This window comes from Cavia porcellus, unplaced genomic scaffold, assembly GCF_034190915.1.
Source record: "Cavia porcellus strain 051 isolate PalLab524CR breed Dunkin Hartley unplaced genomic scaffold, mCavPor4.1 scaffold_5, whole genome shotgun sequence".
NCBI classification, from domain to species: domain Eukaryota; kingdom Metazoa; phylum Chordata; class Mammalia; order Rodentia; family Caviidae; genus Cavia; species Cavia porcellus.
The window spans coordinates 59,760,637-59,779,018 of NW_026947488.1; the positions used below are offsets into that span (position 1 = coordinate 59,760,637).

The 18,382-nt window shown below is 35.8% G+C and overlaps 1 protein-coding gene across 16 annotated transcripts in view; it reads left to right on the forward strand.

Annotated features, from left to right (window-relative positions):
* Positions 1 to 18,382, forward strand: part of Cep63 (centrosomal protein 63) — a 60,240-nt gene that overhangs the window by 35,367 nt on the left and 6,491 nt on the right. For 11 of the 16 annotated variants that reach the window (XM_013159915.3, XM_063249032.1, XM_063249031.1 and 8 more), the window contains 6 exons: positions 10,288 to 10,521; positions 10,823 to 10,953; positions 11,623 to 11,760; positions 15,024 to 15,138; positions 16,410 to 16,607; positions 16,906 to 16,992. In XM_013159915.3, coding sequence (XP_013015369.2) covers positions 10,288 to 10,521; positions 10,823 to 10,953; positions 11,623 to 11,760; positions 15,024 to 15,138; positions 16,410 to 16,607; positions 16,906 to 16,992 — 903 coding nt within the window. Of the gene's footprint in view, positions 1 to 10,287; positions 10,522 to 10,822; positions 10,954 to 11,620; positions 11,761 to 15,023; positions 15,139 to 16,409; positions 16,608 to 16,905; positions 16,993 to 18,382 lie in introns of those variants that run through there. The other 5 variants (XM_063249028.1, XM_063249034.1, XM_063249035.1 and 2 more) reach the window with 3 other exon arrangements.

Consider the following 18,382-nt stretch of genomic DNA (forward strand, 5'->3'; position numbering starts at 1 on the left):
GATGAATGAGAAAATACAGGTAAAATGACAAATGAAGTCATCCATAATTTCATCTTCAGAAATTTACTATCATTAACATTTTGGTGCAAATTTCTTCTATTTTTTTTCTTCTGTGCTTATATATAATGTACATTACTTCATGTACATTTAGTAGGAATTAAACTGTACTATTTATAGGAGGGAAGAAGTAGTTGCAAACTTTCAAAAATATTAAGAATATCAAAATGTTGATATTCTTAAAAGCTGATGATGAAAAAGGTGCATCATGTTATTCTCTTTGTATCTATAAATGTTTGAAATTTTCCATGAAACATAATTAAAAAATATATTGAGTACTTGCTTACTGTGAATTTTTTTTGTCTTTTTGAGACAAGTGTTTGCTATGTAGTTCAGGCTGACCTTGAACTAACGTTGTAGCTTAGGCTGGCCTTGAACTCTCAGTGATGCCCCTGATTCAGCTTCCCAAGTGCTGGTATTACAGGTGTATGCACCACCATGCCCAGCTAACACAGTATGTTTAATTTTTCACTGTTTTAAAATTTTTCCTGTTTATTATTATTATTTTTTTTTTGGTTCCGGGGATTGAACTCACGACCTTGCACTTGCCAGGCAGGCGCTTATGCCACTAAGCTAAATCCCCATCCCTAATTTTTCCTGTTTAAATATGATATATGTCAACAAATGTGTGGCTGTAATGATTGTATATAAGTGTACTCTGCCACTAAGTTTATCATAACTTGTGAACCAATCCCTTATTGTAGAACATTTGGTTTTCTGTTTTTCACTTGTTAGAAATAGTGCTTAGATGAACATTTTTATATTGACACTAGGGGTATTCGTTCATTTGTTTTCTTTTTTTGTTTTTTTATCGGTACTGGGGATTGAACTAATAACCGTGAGCTTGCAAGGCAGGCGCTTATGCAGCTGAGCTAAATCCCCAGCCTGTTCATTTGTTTTCTTAACAAATGGTCCTAGTGAAATTGTTGCATTAGAGTAATTGTACAATCTTTAAAATTTTAACATGTTCTCCAAATGGACTGATAAAGACTTCTCCAGTAATATATGAGAATATTCATTGTTTCACTGCCAACACTGGGCACTTTTGTTTCTTTTGACTCATTCCACTTTTAAGCTTGTCTTTGCCAGTCTTGGAAGTGAAAAATACAGTGTTATTTAATTTGCAGTTTTTAATTATGAATGAGGTTGAGCGTTTTTCTGTATTTTTAGCTACTTTCATTCTTTTCTCAATTGTTTGTATCCTTTGCTCTTTTTTCTTTTAGGATGTTTATTACTATTTTGAAAGAAATTTTCAGACATTTATATGAACCATGAACCCTTTGCTGTTTTGTTGCAGTTATGTGTATTTTACCCAATTTATGTTTATTGTGCCAAGTAGTTCTTATAGTTATACAATTGTTTTGTAAACAGTTACCTAAAATTGTTTCTATCAATGTTTTCTTTAGATTTCTATCTTTCATGTTATAAAATCTTACCTTAACCAAGGCTAAGATTTCTTTTAATGCTAATTTTTAATAAGTATGTGTTTAAAGGATATTTAGAGAAGGAGAAAGGAGGCAGGAGGGTAAGAAGAGAATTTAAAAAAAAAGAACCATGTTGTATTATGTACATGTACCTACTCTCCAAGATGACTGTGCTGCAAACATGTTAATACCTTTTTAAAGATATGTTTAAAAATACATATTCTTTAATACTTTGATAGCAGATATTTGATAGCAACATAAATTTGTTCTTCAAATAACTATCCATATAATTTATTGACTATTCCACTTTGAGGATTTGGTAAGAATGGTTCTAAAATTCGTATAGAATGATAAATGAATGGGATTAGTGGCAATTAAAGTACGAGGCAGTAGGGAAGTGGTTGAGGATTGGCATTGAGTTCATTTTTTTTTTCTGACTTTGTGATATGTACTTTCTGGTGGTTCAAGGAATTGACTTCTCTAGAGAGTGAGATTGTTAGGCAAGATGACAGGGAGCAACAAAAGCTTTGTTTTTCAAGGGATCCTGATATGAAGGCAGGCCTCTGGCCACTGCTAGTTTGTACCTATAAGCCTGTAATGTGTTTCTCTTTCATGTCCTTAATGTGCATTGCCTTTTGGGTGGTTTTGTACTTTTTTTGTGATTTGTGTTTTTAAATCTCTCTCTCTCTCTCTCTCTTTCTCTCCAGGATCTCCATATGTAGTTCAGGCTGGCCTTGAACTTACTGTGTAGTTTGGCTGTCCTTGAATTCATGATAATTCTCCTACCTCAGCCTCTCGAATGCTGGGATTATAGGTGTGCTCCACCATGCCTGGCCTAAATAATTCTATTTACTTAAATAGAGTAGTTAAAATGCTAAATATTAGGTTACCATGAAATTTATGATTCAAAGAATTAGTAGTAGTTCTTAGTTTGAAAAAAACTATAAGATTTAAAAATGTATTAATCTTAATTCTAATGCCAGATATTAAGAAAAGTAATCATTTTTGTAGGTGGTTATATTATGAATTCTGAATTTCTTAATATTGGAAGAAGTTTTCTTGAAATTAGTATGTTAGTAATGTAATTTAAAATTTTCTAGGTATCACATTAAAAAAGTAAAAAAGGTGAAATTGATTTCAGTAATATATTTAACTCAGGTATAAAAAATACTACAATATTTCCTTAAAATTTTTTTATCTGAGTCTTTGAAACACATGTATTTTAAGACTTAGATGACATCTCTGTTCAGACCAGCCACATTTCAGGTGCTCAGCAGCCCCACTTGACAGTGACTGTCACATTGGATATTGTAGACTTAGCATATTAATTCTAGTTAGTAGAAGTTTAAAATTTGTATTTAAAGTGATTAAAAACACTTTTTTTACATGGCTTATATATTAAAGGATATGTTGTATCTTTAAAACTGAGCAGTTGATTAATTGTTGAGTAGCAAATATAGACTAATTGGCTGTACTATATAGTTTAATTATGCTATATCTATAACTTCACCATTATTTACTCTCAGATCACCAGTTTGAACTCAGTAGTGTTGTATAGCTGTTACAGTGTGTTTTTGCATCTGTGTTGCCTTTTGTCCTGAGCGCTCACTGTATAGTGGCTTTCCAGCTGTGTTTTCCAAATGCCAGGGCTGCTGGCCAGTGAAAGGGAGGTTTTTAGCAAGCTAGACTCCAGCCCCTTTCTCCCTCCCATCCTCACCCATTCTCTGCATTTATTCATTTTGCGTAGATTTCTGTATAAGATTTCCTCTGGGAAAAAAGTTTGTATTTAATAGTTTGGAAACAATGCATGGTTAGCAGTTATTCTGGTGAATCTAAACCTATGCTGACTCTTCTTTCACACTATTGTAAGGGTGTAATAAAATTTTTTTTGGCTCTTTTAATTTACTTTGTTTCAGAATTTATACAAACTAGTGCCTCTGTACTGCTACCCTTTTTGTGACTTATAGACATTTTTAAGCATCTACTTTTTGTCACCAGAGTAAGTTTTTTTCCTATGCCTTATATAGTGAAATCTTCAGATCTGTACCAGATTTCTTAGAGACATTTCCACTTTCCACTTGCCACTTTTATTTGTAAAATAAAACTGTCTTTTTTGTACCATGGATCAAACTCAAGACCTTGGGTTTGCCAGACAGGTGCTTTGCTGCTGAGCTATATGCCCGGCCCAAAATTGTCTTTCTTTACCTTCAGAAATATTTGAGATACCTCTTGATGCCAGATATTTAAGAAATGTAATCAAAATGAAGGAAGTTTACTTTAACAGATGATTTTTATCTGTCTGCAGTGTGATGAAGAGCCAATTTGGATGAAATTAAAACTTGCTGGTGCATACCTGTAGTCCCTGTACCTAGAGGCCAAATTTTGAGACCAGCTTGGGCTAAATAACGAATTCAAGGCCAGTCTGGACTAGCTAGTGAGACCTTGTCTCAAAAAGAAAAATAACAAGCTTCAAACTGTGAAAAATAGAAATTTGAGAGCCAGAAAAAGTTTCGTTAGAATACAATGACTAAAGGTTAGGCCATTAAATACACTACAGGGGGTAATTACGCACTCTGTGCCCCTCCATTCCATCCCAGAGGGCAGGCTGCCTGGAGGACAGTGAGGCTGAGCTCTGTGCCTCTCCATATCATCCTGGAGGGTGGACCTGTTTGAAGTCAGTGAATTTGTGATCTGGGCCTCACTCATTGCATCCCAGAGGGTGGGTCAGCTGTAAGAATATAATATTGAAGGGAACTGTAAGACCCAGGACAACAGCCGCATACAAATGCCATACCCAACACATCTCTGGAATACAACACAGACATTAACACAGAACTGTCAATGCTAGAAGAAGAAACTGAACACAGATACACCTATGAACCTGCCAACAGCCATCAGGGACCAGTAACCAGTTCTGGTGGGGAGAACCAGCCAGCCAAACTGTCATGCACCTGCCAGCATCAGGGGAGTCTCAGAGTACCTGCGCATGTCTGAAGAATCCAGTCCTGTACCCCAACGCTGCCCTGGGAACCTAGCATAGGAGAAACCAGGTGCTTGATCCATTCCCCTACACTGTGGGCAGACAGCCAACATGGAAAGTACCTGGGACCCCATAATCGGCTTGCCTGGAAGAACCCAGGAAAATGTCAAGATGGAGAAGTAAAAGACAGTCTCTGGCCTCCACACATGCACGCCAAGTCCAGTAAATGTAAACATGGAAGAGATCAGAAGTCACACACCTGAAGTTTCTGAAATGATGGCAACTGAAGTAAAGAAACAACTTCATGAGACTATCAAAGAAATCAGATCAGAAATGGTATCTCAGGTAAAAGAAATGAAAAGCATAATAAAAAAATTTCTGAGCATATCTAAAGAAGACATGGATAAAAAAGAGGAGGAGCAAGGAAAATGAAAGAAATTTTGAATGAACAATATAAGAGAGATACAGAATACATGAAAAAGACTCAAATATCCAGGAAATTAAAAACTCCATTAAAAGCTGACAAAATCACTTGAAAAAAACTGAAGATAAACTTTCAGACCTTGAAGACAGGTTTACAGCACATGACTGTGAAAGGAAAGATCTCTTAAAAATAACAAGAAACTAGGAAATAAATTAATAGCTGCAAGGTGATGCAAAGAAAAATAATTTAAGAGTGATAGGTGTCAGTGAAAAAGTAGGGACCAACACAAATAAGACTGTTTACAGAAGTAATAGGAGAAAACTTCCTAACCATGAGAAAAAGACCTGACATACAGGTAATGAGGCATATAGAACTCCAGCTAGCCATTACCAAAATAAATCTACACCCAGACATGTAATAATCAAGATCCTAGAAATTCATCGCCAGAACAGAGTATTAAAGGCTGTTTGAGAAAAGAAACAGATCACCTATATAGGAAAACCCATCAGAATCACAGCAGACTTCTCAACACAGACCATCAAGTTAAGAAGAGGCTGGAGTGAAGTGTTTCAAGTCCTGAAAGAAAACAACTTGCAGCCCAGATTGATATACTCTTTCAAAATTATTGGAGAAACAGAACACTTCCATGACAAAAAACAACCGAAGGAATTCATGACCACCAAACCAACTCTACGAAGTATCCTAAAGGACATGAGAGAGAGAGAGAGAGAAAAATGACCATGGTTCCAGGAATAGCGGCAGAGGGGTATTAGTAAGCATGGCAAAGAGTTGAATGGAGGGGAAAAGGAGGCAACCAACAGCAGGAAAATAGCATGGCAGTGCATGTTGACCATAAGCATCAATGTAGATGGCCTCAATTCACCAATAAAAAGAAATATGGAGTGAATTGGGAGAAAGGATCTATCAATATGATTGATACAAGAAACACATTTAACTCAAAAGGGAATTCGTAGAGTGAGTCAAAGGAGAGAAAACAGTGTTCTGTGTGACAGGGAATAAGGAAAAGGCAGGGATAGCTTGCTCATCAACCACAGAATGGATAAAAAAGGTGTGGTATTTTTTATACACAGGAAAGCTACTCAGCTATAAAGGAAGATAACCTGGATGCAACTTGAGATCATGCTCATGGGTGAAATGGTTCAGAGTCACTTGCATGAACACTATGTTGTCTGTCTCCCTGGCATAAGAGACTAAGGGAGATATTGGGATCCAATATGCACAATGGATATTGTGAAAGTGAAAGGGGGAATGCATCTAAAGAAGGAAGGTGTACCCATTGTTAATTTCCTGTTATCTTGGACTTCCGGGAGAACATGGCAGACAGATAACAGCAACTACGGAGGCTCTCTGAAAGACTCGGCTCAGAAGTCAGGAAGGGTGCGGAGTAAGGAGACATAAGCCGGTGGAGATATGCTCTGCTGACTCAGGAACGAACTGGGCTGAGAGAAACCAACTTGGAATGCAGTCCTGGTGCTAGGACAGGAACAGAAAAGCCTCAGTGTGGAGGCTGGAGCCCGCGCCATTGGAAGTCGCGATTTGGGTAACAAACAGCAATAATACAAAGACAAGAACATGATAAGAGGATCCATAACTTAAGAATTAAGAACATAAAAGAAGAAGTAGGGACACAAACAAATGAACTACAAAAGCTACTCACAGAAATAATCCAGGAGAATTTTCCTAATTTAGCAAAAGGTAAAGATACTCAGATGTATGAGGCATACAGGACCCCAGCTACCTACAACCCAAACAGAGCAACACCCAGGCATATAATAATAAAAATTCCAGAAATTCAATACAAGAACAGAATATTAAAAGCTGTCAGAGACAAGAAACAGACCACTTACAAGGGAACACCCATCAGAATTACAGCAGATTTCTCTGCACAAACCATCAAATCACGAAGAGCGTGGGGGAAATAATTCAAGCTTTGAAAGATAATAATCTACAGCCAAGATTGAGATATCCTGCACAACTGTCCCTGGAAATTATGGAAAAACAAGGTGCTTCCAGGATAAAGAGGAACTGGGAGAATTTGCAACCACCAGTTCAACTCTACAGAGAGTATTGCAGGATATTCTAAAAAAAGAAAAATACAAAGAATCCAGAAATAGTGGCGGGGAGGCCACAACGAATGGAGCAGAGAACAAAATGAAGAAGACAAACTGCAGCTACTGACAGAAAAAGAGCTCAACAGAAATGAGGCAGAGAAGATTGGATGATAGGAACAGCTATTTTGGAGAAAATGACATCTTAATAGGTAATACTGATTTAGTATCATCTTGTTTTGAAGTCTCATCAAGCTTTTGTTTTTCTGTCTCCATTGGTCTAAATAGGTTGTATGTTATTGGATTTTATTATGTACGATAGTATAAGCAAAAACCTTTTAAAGACAAGGAGATTATACAGAAACCATTGTTCATTTTCTGTTGGTCGATTCTAAATACCCTGTAATGCTGTCATTCTCTTAAATGGTTTTACATTGTTTTGATATACTTAATGCTACAGTATACGAAGTTGTACTCAAGGATTTCAAGGAAAGAGACAATATGGTAACTACTTTTATGTCAGGATTATCTGGTGGTGAAACACTATTCTGCTTAAATGGTTATGTTTTGATCTGCGCTGTTTTGCTGTTATGCCCTCTTTTATCTCAATCTCCACTCCATTATTTACTGTTTTATTTTTATCCTTTTAATTAAGGGAAAAATAAATAAAAATAGCAGGATATATTATAGTAACCCACTTTGACTTTCCATTATCTCGATTTAAAGCCCTGTATTACTCTCACCATCTTGTTTTTGACTGATGTTCCCCTATTCTGTTTTGCTGGATAGTATCAGGTTCGAAAGTTTAGGCAACAGCTGTGAAGATAATGAGATTCATTATGACGCCCATTCTCGTTGACTTTTATCTACTTTTGAAGACCTACAATGTCTCCAATGTTTTGGTTTTGTCGGTTTTGTTCTTTACTGTTTTGTTCAATTTTATTATAACTAATGATATAGGCAATTCTATTAGAGATAGCGGGAGGCATTATGGAAACCATTGTTGATCACCTTGTATTATGTTTTTACATTATCTATTATGTCCACCCTTTTCATTTGACCGACCCTGTTCTGTTATATCACATTTGGTTTTACTCTCTTCCAAAAAAGTAATAAGAACCATGGGAGCAATAAAACCCAAAATGTGTAATAGTCATTGTACAAAAGAGAGGAAGAGAAAGTGCTCTAAATTATGTAACTGCATGTATATTTAAGTGTATAAGATAGAAAATGGTATCGCTGAGTTTTATTGGATCATTGAACAGAACTGTTTGCAGTATCATTGTTGGAATGTCCACTTTACAAGCTTTAATTTTGTGACTTGAACAATTATTTCTAAGATGACAATATGTAATCCATTAATTAGTGATTTCCTACTGTTTATTTTTTTTTCTGTAAATCTGTATAACTTGTACCCTTTCTCTGCTTTTTTTTTCTCCTTAAATAAAATTTTAAAAAAATTTCCTGTTATCTTGTTTTGAAGCCATGTGTTTTCACTGTTTTGCTTTGTTTGATTTTATTTATTTATTAATTTATTTATTTATTTGTCTTTTTTCCTTTTTATCCGTACCAGGGATCGAACTCACGACTGCCTGCTTGTAAGGCAGGCGCTTACACTGCTGAGCTAAATCCCCAGCCCCACTTTGTTTGATTTTATTATCTCGGATGGTATGGGCAGATATTTCAAAGATAACAAAATATATTATGTTAGCTATTGTTGATTTTCTGTTGTGTAGTTTTGAAGTCCTGTGCTGCTTTCATGGTTTTGTTTTGTCTTATTTTGAAGTCCTGTGTCATATTCACTGTTTTGTTTTGATTGGCTCTCTTCTGTTTTGTTTGGTCTTATTCTCTTCAACTGTGTCTTCTTTAGATGTGTTCAGTATTTCTTTCATTATATTTATCATTTCTTCTTTTATGTGGAGACTATTTTTTTTTTTTTTGGTACCGGGGATCAAACTTGATCAATCTTGCGCTTGCCACACAGGCGCTTATGCCACTGAGCTAAATCCTTGGCCCCCTGGAAGGGTATATTTCTGACTTGAGTTCTTTTATAGCTTCCCGGAGTTGTTTCTTTCCTTTCTTTATATTGTTATCATATCAGGAATTTCAGGCGTATGGCTTATATTTTCTTCTGTGTGCATGTCTCCTATGCTTGCCTGAGTTGGGCTGGAAGTTTGAGATTGCATTTTGCTCTTTCGTTTAGGCATTTTCCTATATTTCTGGGTTTGGAGCAATGTTTCAGAGCTTCCCCCTGCTCTGGGAATCACCTGGCCCACTTTTGGCTCCTGGGGCAGAGGGCAGGCAACTGCTAACCTCTGAGAGTTTGCTGGGCGTGGCCCAGCCAGGCCCCTGGGGACCTCCCGAACCGCCCAGGTGTTCTCTGGTGATTTCAGACGCGGGGCGTGGTGCTATCGCCTGGGAGCGAAGTCTAAGCCTTTCCTGTGTGCTGGGATTCAACGGGAGCATGCTCAGTGCTGGGGGACCAATTTCAGGGCCTGCCAGCAGCTTGGAGGTCACTGGGTGTGGCCCAGTTAGTACCAGCAGCTACCTCCCATCACCTCCCTCGGGTGATTTCAGATGAGGGGCTTAGTATTACCTCCTGGGAGCGACATTGCCAGGCTTCCATGTGTGCTGGGATTCCTTATTCTCTTCAAAATAAATACATACATACACTAAAGGTCTATGAGATGGTTGCTGAAGCAGCATTATTTGTATGTACCTCAGGAAATAGTATTACTGAAATAAACTAATTTGAGGTGTGCTATATTTGGTTACACTTTTTTAGCTCAGAAAATGTTTATGGACTGATGTTGAATCTGTCCTCTCCTAAAAGCATATTTTTCTTCAACCAGTGAAATTCTATAATCCTTCCACCTTTCCACATTTGAGCATTTTGCGGTCAGTTTGAATAACCTGAATATACATGTTGGTAATGTATCAGAAAAAAAGAGTAATTAATACAGAGTAATTACATGCAATGTATTGTAGATGGAAAGAGAATGGAAATTTGAGCTACAAATTTAAGAAGTTTGATGACTTGGTAAGTTTTAGTTTCTGGACTTATACTAGAATAATGCATTATATCTCCTGTTTCCTTCGTGATAAGTAGGTAATATAAGGGACCTGCCTCTTTAGTAGGTAAGCAGCATCTGTTCTTTAGCAAAATCTCTTTTCTTTCTCAGTTCTTTCTTATCTTTTCTTAAGGTACTTATTGTATTTTTTAGTGAGCTAATGGTCTATGTTCTTACAGAAGTTAAATTCAAATCTTCCTTACTCATTTATCATTCTTTTAGTATTTCCCTTTCTACCTGTTGTTAACCTGTGTCTTTCTAGGCTCAGCTCACCAATCGGAAACAGAAATTAGAGTCCGTGGAGCTGTCCAGTCAGTCAGAAATCCAGCACCTGAGCAGTAAGCTTGAGCGGGCCAAGGACACCATCTGTGCCAATGAGTTGGAAATAGAGCGTCTTAACATAAGAGTCAATGATTTGATTGGAACCAATAAATCTATTCTGCAGGAGCAGCAGCAAAAAGAGGAAAAATTAAGGGAATCTGAAAAACTGTTGGAGGTGTGTTTAACATTACTGAAATTGGAGAAATGTATGTTTTAAGAGCTAATACTTAACCTCAAACTAGGTTTGAGGCTTCTTCTCTTTTGTAGCTGATAGTTCTGCTACTGATAGCAGTATTAATATTGTGCCTGTCGTATAACTTATAGTCTGAGTCCTTGGCTTTCTTTTTTAATGAGATAGAAAAATTGTAATACTCTCTGACTTTTTTTGCAGAGTATTTTGCAGGTTCTTCTGGAGAAAAAGAAAACAAGGAAATTTTTAATAATACCTGATTTTTTTTTTCCTGAATGTTTTGCAGACTCTGCAGGAAGAAAAGAGAGAATTGAAGGCAAATCTTCAGTCTCATGAAAATTTCATCCGTGAAGCAAAAATGCAAAAGAAGTTACAAGTGAAGGACACCCATACCCAACACCCAGAAGATGCCATAAGGTGTATTTGATCTAGAATATTATTTATCTTACCCACTTGGTAGTTTAGTATTAAGTAGCAGTTTTAATATTGCATAGTCATAATTTTGTGTTTGATACTACTGTGGATTTTCTTACTCTTTTTATTTGTGAGATTTATTTGTGAGATTTTTATGTTAAAAAGTTTGTTTGGTTAGATTTTTTCCCCTTTATTTTGGATTCTTAACAAAGATTTTGATATTTAGAAAGTTAGGAATCACTTAGATTTTTACTCTCTTATTGAAACTAGAGATATGAAAGGAATTGTGTGTAGAACTCCTGAAAAGCCTTTCTTCCTTGATAGAGTAGGTTAGTAGTACTTATCATCACTAGTGGTCCTCCATTGAGCTAGCCTTTTTAAAAACACTTGAAACCTCAGTTTACATGGCACCGGGTATTGCCAACAAATTGATTTGCCTTTTCCCTTGCAAAACATGCCAACACCCAGTTAAGAAAGGAATAAATTGCTGTTGACTTTTTTGGGAAAGAGTTTTAACTCTACTCTCCCAGTTCTTTTAGTAAAGCAGGAGAGAAAGTAGAGTATCAAAGAGTTCTCACCCTGAATAGACAGGATGGGAAGTGACTGCCTATTCATTGCTTTTGTTTGCAGAATAAGTGTCTTCAGTATTAATCATCTTGTGTCTGTTTATAGACCACTGGAGGACTTTCAGGCTGAAAGGAAGATCAGCTTTCAAGGGCAAGGGGACTTAGGCAGTGTGCTTCACCAGTTAGATTTCACCCACACGAGCGAAGAACTCCTACAAGCAGAGGTGACTCGTCTAGAAGGCAGGTAGATAATTATATATGCATTTCAGGAACCTCTAATTATTATTATGAATTTTTTTATCACATTGATATAGTAAACTAATAGTCATGAAAAAATAATCTTTTTCTAGCATCTACAAATGATCTTTTTATTTCATTGAGAAAACAAAAACAGTTAAAAGAAAATTTCCTAATCTTTTTGCCACCAGATCTGCCAGTCTGCCTGCATCTGTGCCCATAAATCTGTTAGTGCAAATGTGATGCCTGTGCTGAGACTTACCCATCCTATGTGTCCTGTTCCTGCAGTTGTTTCCTTTATGTTCTATGTCACAAAGTTCTGCCTCTCTGCTGAATCATTTCCACTGTTATAAAGTATGCTCTAATGTCTCCTATTGTGGAAAAAAATTAACTCTTCTTTAATCCTAAATCCCCATCAAGTTACTTGTACATTTCTCTACTTTCCTCCCAGGTCAAATTCTTTAAAAGAGTTGTCTGTATTCACTTGTCTCCCTCACTTTTTCTGTCTCTTTCTCTCTCTTTTTTTTTTTTTTTTTTTTTGAGATAAGGTCTTGTTATGTAGTAGAGGCTAGCCTTGAACTCAAGGCGATCCTCTTGCCTCAGCCTCCTGAATGCTGGGGTTACAGGTATGCGTTACCACCCTGACCTTTTTTCTGTTTAAAACACCTTCATTTTGGCTTCCTTCTGCCACCTTCCTGGCACTGTTCTTGGGAAGATCTCAATTGACATGCCCTGCTCTTTCTGTTCTGCAGTGTTGTTGAGATTCCCTTGGATATTAATTGAATCCTGACCCGTGCTGTACAGTAATCCAGCTAGCTCCTACCATTGTCATATTTACAAAATTCTTCTGATTGTCTTCTGAACTTTTTGATTGGGAAGAGTTTGACATTTTGTTTCATATATATTAATCTCGATCACTTGTGCACTAATTTTTTGTATATAAAAGATGAAAAGTACACAGACTGTTAGCTTTCAGGTAAACAGAGAACAATAAAAAGTTACCATTTACACTTTCTGTTTTTGAACAAGTCTTGTCATGTTGCTCAAGTGGGTCTCAAAGTTGTGTGATTAAGTGATCCTCCCACTGCATTTTCCTGCATATCTGGGCCTACAAGAGTGTACCATCACACCCAATTCCTTTTACTCGTTTTTAGGTTATCTTTTTCGAGGGTTAATACTGGGGAATTGAACCCAGTAGGTTTTGCACTGAACTGTATCTCCAACCCTTCTTTATTTTTTATTTTGAAACATGGTCTCACTAAATCACTGAGTTGCACAGGCTGAGCTCAGACTTACAATCTTCCTGCTTCAGCTTCCCAGAGTACTGAGTTTACAGGTGTGTGCCTGGCTAGGTTATCTTTAAATAATACTTTGTTGTTGTTTTTAACCTTTATTTCTGTTTCTGGAAATCACTAAGTATATTCTAAGAATTTTTGCTTATTATGCACACATGCCACACAGTTTGTGAATACTTGAAATACTTAGTGTATTCCTTGTTACAATTATTGAGGTATATATTAATACTTTAGACTGAATAAAATAAAGCTTACTGTATTTGATATTAGAACTAAAATTTATAATTTATAGATTTTTTGTTGATTGGTTCTTCAGGGATCCTCAGATATTAATCTGTTTTACTGTTCTGTCGTGAGGCTCTGAAGCCTTTGACTACTTGCTGATCTTCAGCATTACCTGGGACACCTGAGCCTCTTTAGGCTTTGGTTTTATCATCTATAGTTATGAAAAGATGGTATGGTTTTTTTTCTCTCTCATCCTCAGTGTTTGGCACATTGTAGTCATATACTAAGTACTAGATAAATGAACATTCTAGGATTTTTAAAACTAGGTAAAATTGGAATAAATGGATTTAAAAATCAGTGTTCAGTAATAAAACAGTAGCTTAAATATTTTTCTTTCAAAAAAGTAGAAAAAGGAATTTTTTTTAATTAAGGAATTGTTTTAAACTGTTTTGTTTCTTTTATTTTCTTTAAACAAAATATTCTCTAAGGAAGTGGGGTAATTTAAACAGTGGTTTGATGCTATTATATTGCAAAGATGATATTTTTTGAGAGCTAGCTTATGTGATAAGTTTGTTATATGGATTGTTTCTCTAACAATCCAGGTGAAGCATTTATGGAATAGTCTAAAGCCATGAGCTTAGACTCATGGTTGAGGGGTTGAGGGGTTGCAACTAGTAAGTTTGGGGGGCAATAAGAAATAAAAGAAATAAAATAAAATTTTAATCATCATAGAATCATAGAAATTTAATCATAGAACTTATACTTTGAGAGAGAAAATATACATAGTAAGGGAGTTGAGAGGAATTTAAACTAGCACTTTTAAAACCATTTTTTACATTTTAGCTATAAGAACTAAAAGTACATTGCATTTAAGATGATTAGGAAAGTGAGATCTGGGTGATTTTGTCAGGTTAAATTTTGATCTGATTCCAGTGATCAGGTCTTGAAAGGGTATTGACCATTAGTGCAAGGTAGGAGGAGAGAGAGGTGCTTTGTGGTCAAGGTGGTGATACCTGAAGAGACAAGAAGTCAGGCGTAGCAAATAGCACATGGAAGACAGTATAGACTGTCAACTCAGGAGCACAATGATCATCTTAGTAGTAATGGGCTGTGAGGCAAGAGAGCTTTGGTGCCTTTGTGGTTCTTATGTCTGATGAGAGATTGATTCTTGAGCAAGGATGATAAGTGGAAACTCTTTAAAGGTTATTCTGTTATTGAATAGAATTGCATTATCAGATACAGTGAAGACTAAGATTATGATGGCAGGGGCTGGGGATTTAGCTCAGCGGCATAAGCACCTGCCTTGTGAGCAGGCGGTTGTGAGTTCAATCCCTGGTACTGGTAAAAAAAAAAAAAAAAAAAAAAAAGATTATGATGGCAGCTCTATGATAATTTTTCTCTAGTACAGCTAATAAGTAAAAATGATCTATGTTGCTGTTATCTTTAGGATTTTGTAACCAGTTTAATTTTAAGCAGAAGGAAATATATATATATATATATATATATATATATATATATATATATGTAAACACAAAAATGGGAAGTATTGCTAAAGGTTTGAGTTAGATTTAAATCTAACCTCCTCTCTCATGATATGGAGGTTGGAAATGAATTTTAATTCAGAATGTGAAATGGTGTTTAAGATGTTAGTAGGGTATAGCGTGGACATCAAGAAGGTAAATTAGATGATCCAATTTGTGAGTTTCAGGATTTTTATTTTAAATGTGTAATTATATTTTTGTCAACACAGCTTAGAATCTGTGAGTGCAACATGTAAACAGCTGAGCCAAGAGCTAATGGAAAAATATGAAGAATTGAAGAAGATGGAAGGGCATAACAATGAGTACAGAGCAGAGATTAAGAAGGTAAAAATCTACACGTGGGGGATCACATAGTCAGGTGTATTTCCGGACTGAGGTACAGGTTGGGAAACCACAGGGATCATTTTCCTAAGAGAAAAATGTAGTTTAGAGAACACTTGATTTTCAGGTATGGGAATGCACATGGACTGTGCTTAGGGAAGGTGCCTGCTTTTGTAGTGTCCTCAGGAATACCATGTAATTATTTTCAAGATAATTGAAGTCTGCCTACTTTGAACTATGAAGTTTATTTTAAACAGGTCTTAGTGAAAAGTATTCCAAGCCACTTATAATTTTTTTTTTGTTACAGAAAGATACGAACTGTCATTTACTTTTTTCTTAGAGGCTAAACATGGATATAAAAGTAAACTTTCTTCTGCATTGTGATGTGGTCAGTGTCCTCAGTGCCTGTTGAGCTATGCAGAATTATTTACTGCTACTTTAGCAAGCCCTAGCTGTTGTATCTGTTACCTGTATTTTTGTATTACTTCTTTGAAATTGTTTCTCTTTTACTTTGAGGTTACACATTCTTTCTCTTGTCTTTCTTTTCCCTTCCTTCCCCTTCACTTTCCCTTTCTCTCCTGCCTTGACTTGTCCTCTCTTTTGTGGTGCAGCGGACTTAACCTAGGCCTTCATGTGTGCAGGCAAGTGTCTACAGCCCAGCCCTTTCCTCTTGTCTATTTATTGTTTATTGTATTCTCGGGCCAGAAAACACACATGTGAAATCTTTAGATTTGCAGCTAAGTAGAAGGAGGGGGGCAGGTGCTGCACTCTAATATGTGTGCCTTTGAAACTGACCTTCAGCTCACCTCTTCTCTTTTGAGAGCTAATAAATGATTGTGGGTATAACCTTCAACATAGATGTGTAACTTGCTAAATTGCTAGTTTTCTGCATATTTAATCTAGGAAAAATTTTGTCTTTAGGTAAGATAAACATTATTTTTGAAAGAACATGACTTTAATTTTATTTTAAAAATAAAAGATAGAAATGATACTGATTAACACTGGTTAATATATTACGTATTGTTATCTTAGAAGTAGTTTGTTCAGATTACAAGATGTAGGGATAAAAATGATCAAACAATGAAGCTTTATTTTATTAACTATTAATATATTTTTCTATGTATCCTAAACTTTTTTTTTTTGTTGGTATCGGGGATTGAACTCACAACCTTGTGCTTGCCAGGCAGGTGCTTGTACTGCTGAGTTAAGTCCCCAGCCCTTATTTTCTATGTCAGTACTTCTTCTTTGATATTCTCCTATCTGCCTCTTTAAAGTTGAAAGAGCAGATTTTACAAGCTGACCAGACTTACAGCTCTGCATTAGAAGGTATGAAGATGGAAATTGCCCAACTGACTCGGGAGTTACATCAACGAGATATCACCATTGCTTCTGCCAAATGTTCTTCCTCAGACATGGAAAAGCAACTCAAAGCAGAAATGAAAAAGGCAGAAGAAAAAGCAGTGGAGCATAAGGTAAAGCCTTAAACAAAAACTATTTGACGCCTCTTTCAAAAATGGAATTTAGTAAAGATAGAATTTCTGTAACGTTTAGTTCAGCAAATTTTCATTAGGCACCTATTTTGGTCTGAGGGCTCACCAGTTAGCAAGTAGTCTAGTGAGGCTTGGTGAGGAAGTGAGATGACTCTGTCGTGTGTGTGTGTGTGTATGAATGAAGAAAGTAACAGCCTAGTGGAAGTTATTGTGGCAAAATTTTATAAGATGCACTTTATTTATTATATGTATTTATTTGTGTTTGCGTTTTCTTTCTCAGGAAATTTTGAATCAGTTGGAATCACTCAAATTAGAAAATCGTCGTCTTTCTGAAACAGTGGTGAAATTGGAATTTGGTTTACATGAGGTACATATATAGAAACTTAAGTTGTTCTATTCAGAAAGCCTTTAAAAATCATGTTGTACGTATTGATATTATAAAGATGAAGATGGAATGGAGTAAACCTGCAGAAAGTCTCTCTCTCTTTCTCTCTGTCTCTCACTTGCTATGTATGTACTTCAGGCTGGCCTTGAACTCACTAGATAGCCTAGGCAGGCTTTGAAATCATGGTGATCCTTCTGCCTTGCCTCCTGAGTGCTGGGATCACAGGCATGTACCACTATGTCCAGCAAAAATTTTCTCAAGTAAAATAAAATCAAAACGAGGGTGGAAGTAAGCAAAATATGTTTTTCTATTCCATCAATAGCAAGATTTTAATGTTATTTTCACGATAAAATGTACAGTGCTGTACGGTACTTAGGAAAATATAAAGAATTTAGCTTAGTAAGCTTACTTAGTAAGCATGCAAAAAATGTTATATACTGGTTTTATTATTGCTGTATTATAATTTCATTCCAATATCTCTTCACTATAAAGTATATCTTTTAAATAATTTAGTTTCGTTTACATTTCAAATCAAGTATTTTGGAGCCTTTTATGTCAGAACATTTTAGTTGGCACTATAATGTACACAAGGATGAATAAAAGGATTCTTGCTTTAAGACATTAGAATAATTTAGTAGAGGATAAAAATGCAAATAAGTCACAAAACAAGAGAGAATATGACAGCTAAGAATGAAGTATAAGCAGTATTACACTCTGACCGTTTTGTTATAAAACTCTTACCAGTTTTAGAATGATATGTGTATCCTGACTCATTTTTCTTGATGTTGGTCAAGAATCCAGAGATTGTAGAAATTCTTTTTTTCTGTGCTTTCAGAGAGTAGGATGTCTCCAAAAAGATGTGTAATTACATATTGCTTCATATTTGCTCCCAAATAGTTTTAGTCTTACACTCACGGAGACTGAGAAAGAAGAAAATGTAAAAGGCTAGAAGAATACTCTATATCAAGTAGAAAAATGGGGAACTATTGTAATAAACGTTCAGATAGGCAGATTCTATAAGTATCATGAAGCCATAAAGGATTTTACACCATAAAAATGTAAAACTTTTGGTTGGCAAAAGGCCATATAAAAAAAGATCAATAGACAGGGAGAAATAATCAGTAAACAGATAAAAGGTTAATATAAAATATCAATATATAGGATTTTCCTACAGTGGTAATAAGAGAAAGATAATTCAGTAGAAAAAGGGGCAAAATAGAGAATTCATAGAATTACTATAAATATCAAGTGAACAAGGAAAGCTATTAAACTTCCCTAATAATTAAGGACAAAAAGTACTCTTGGGAGTTAGTTTGATGGTGATTTTTACAGATTATTAGATAGCTGGGATTTAGCTCAGCAGAGTAAGCTC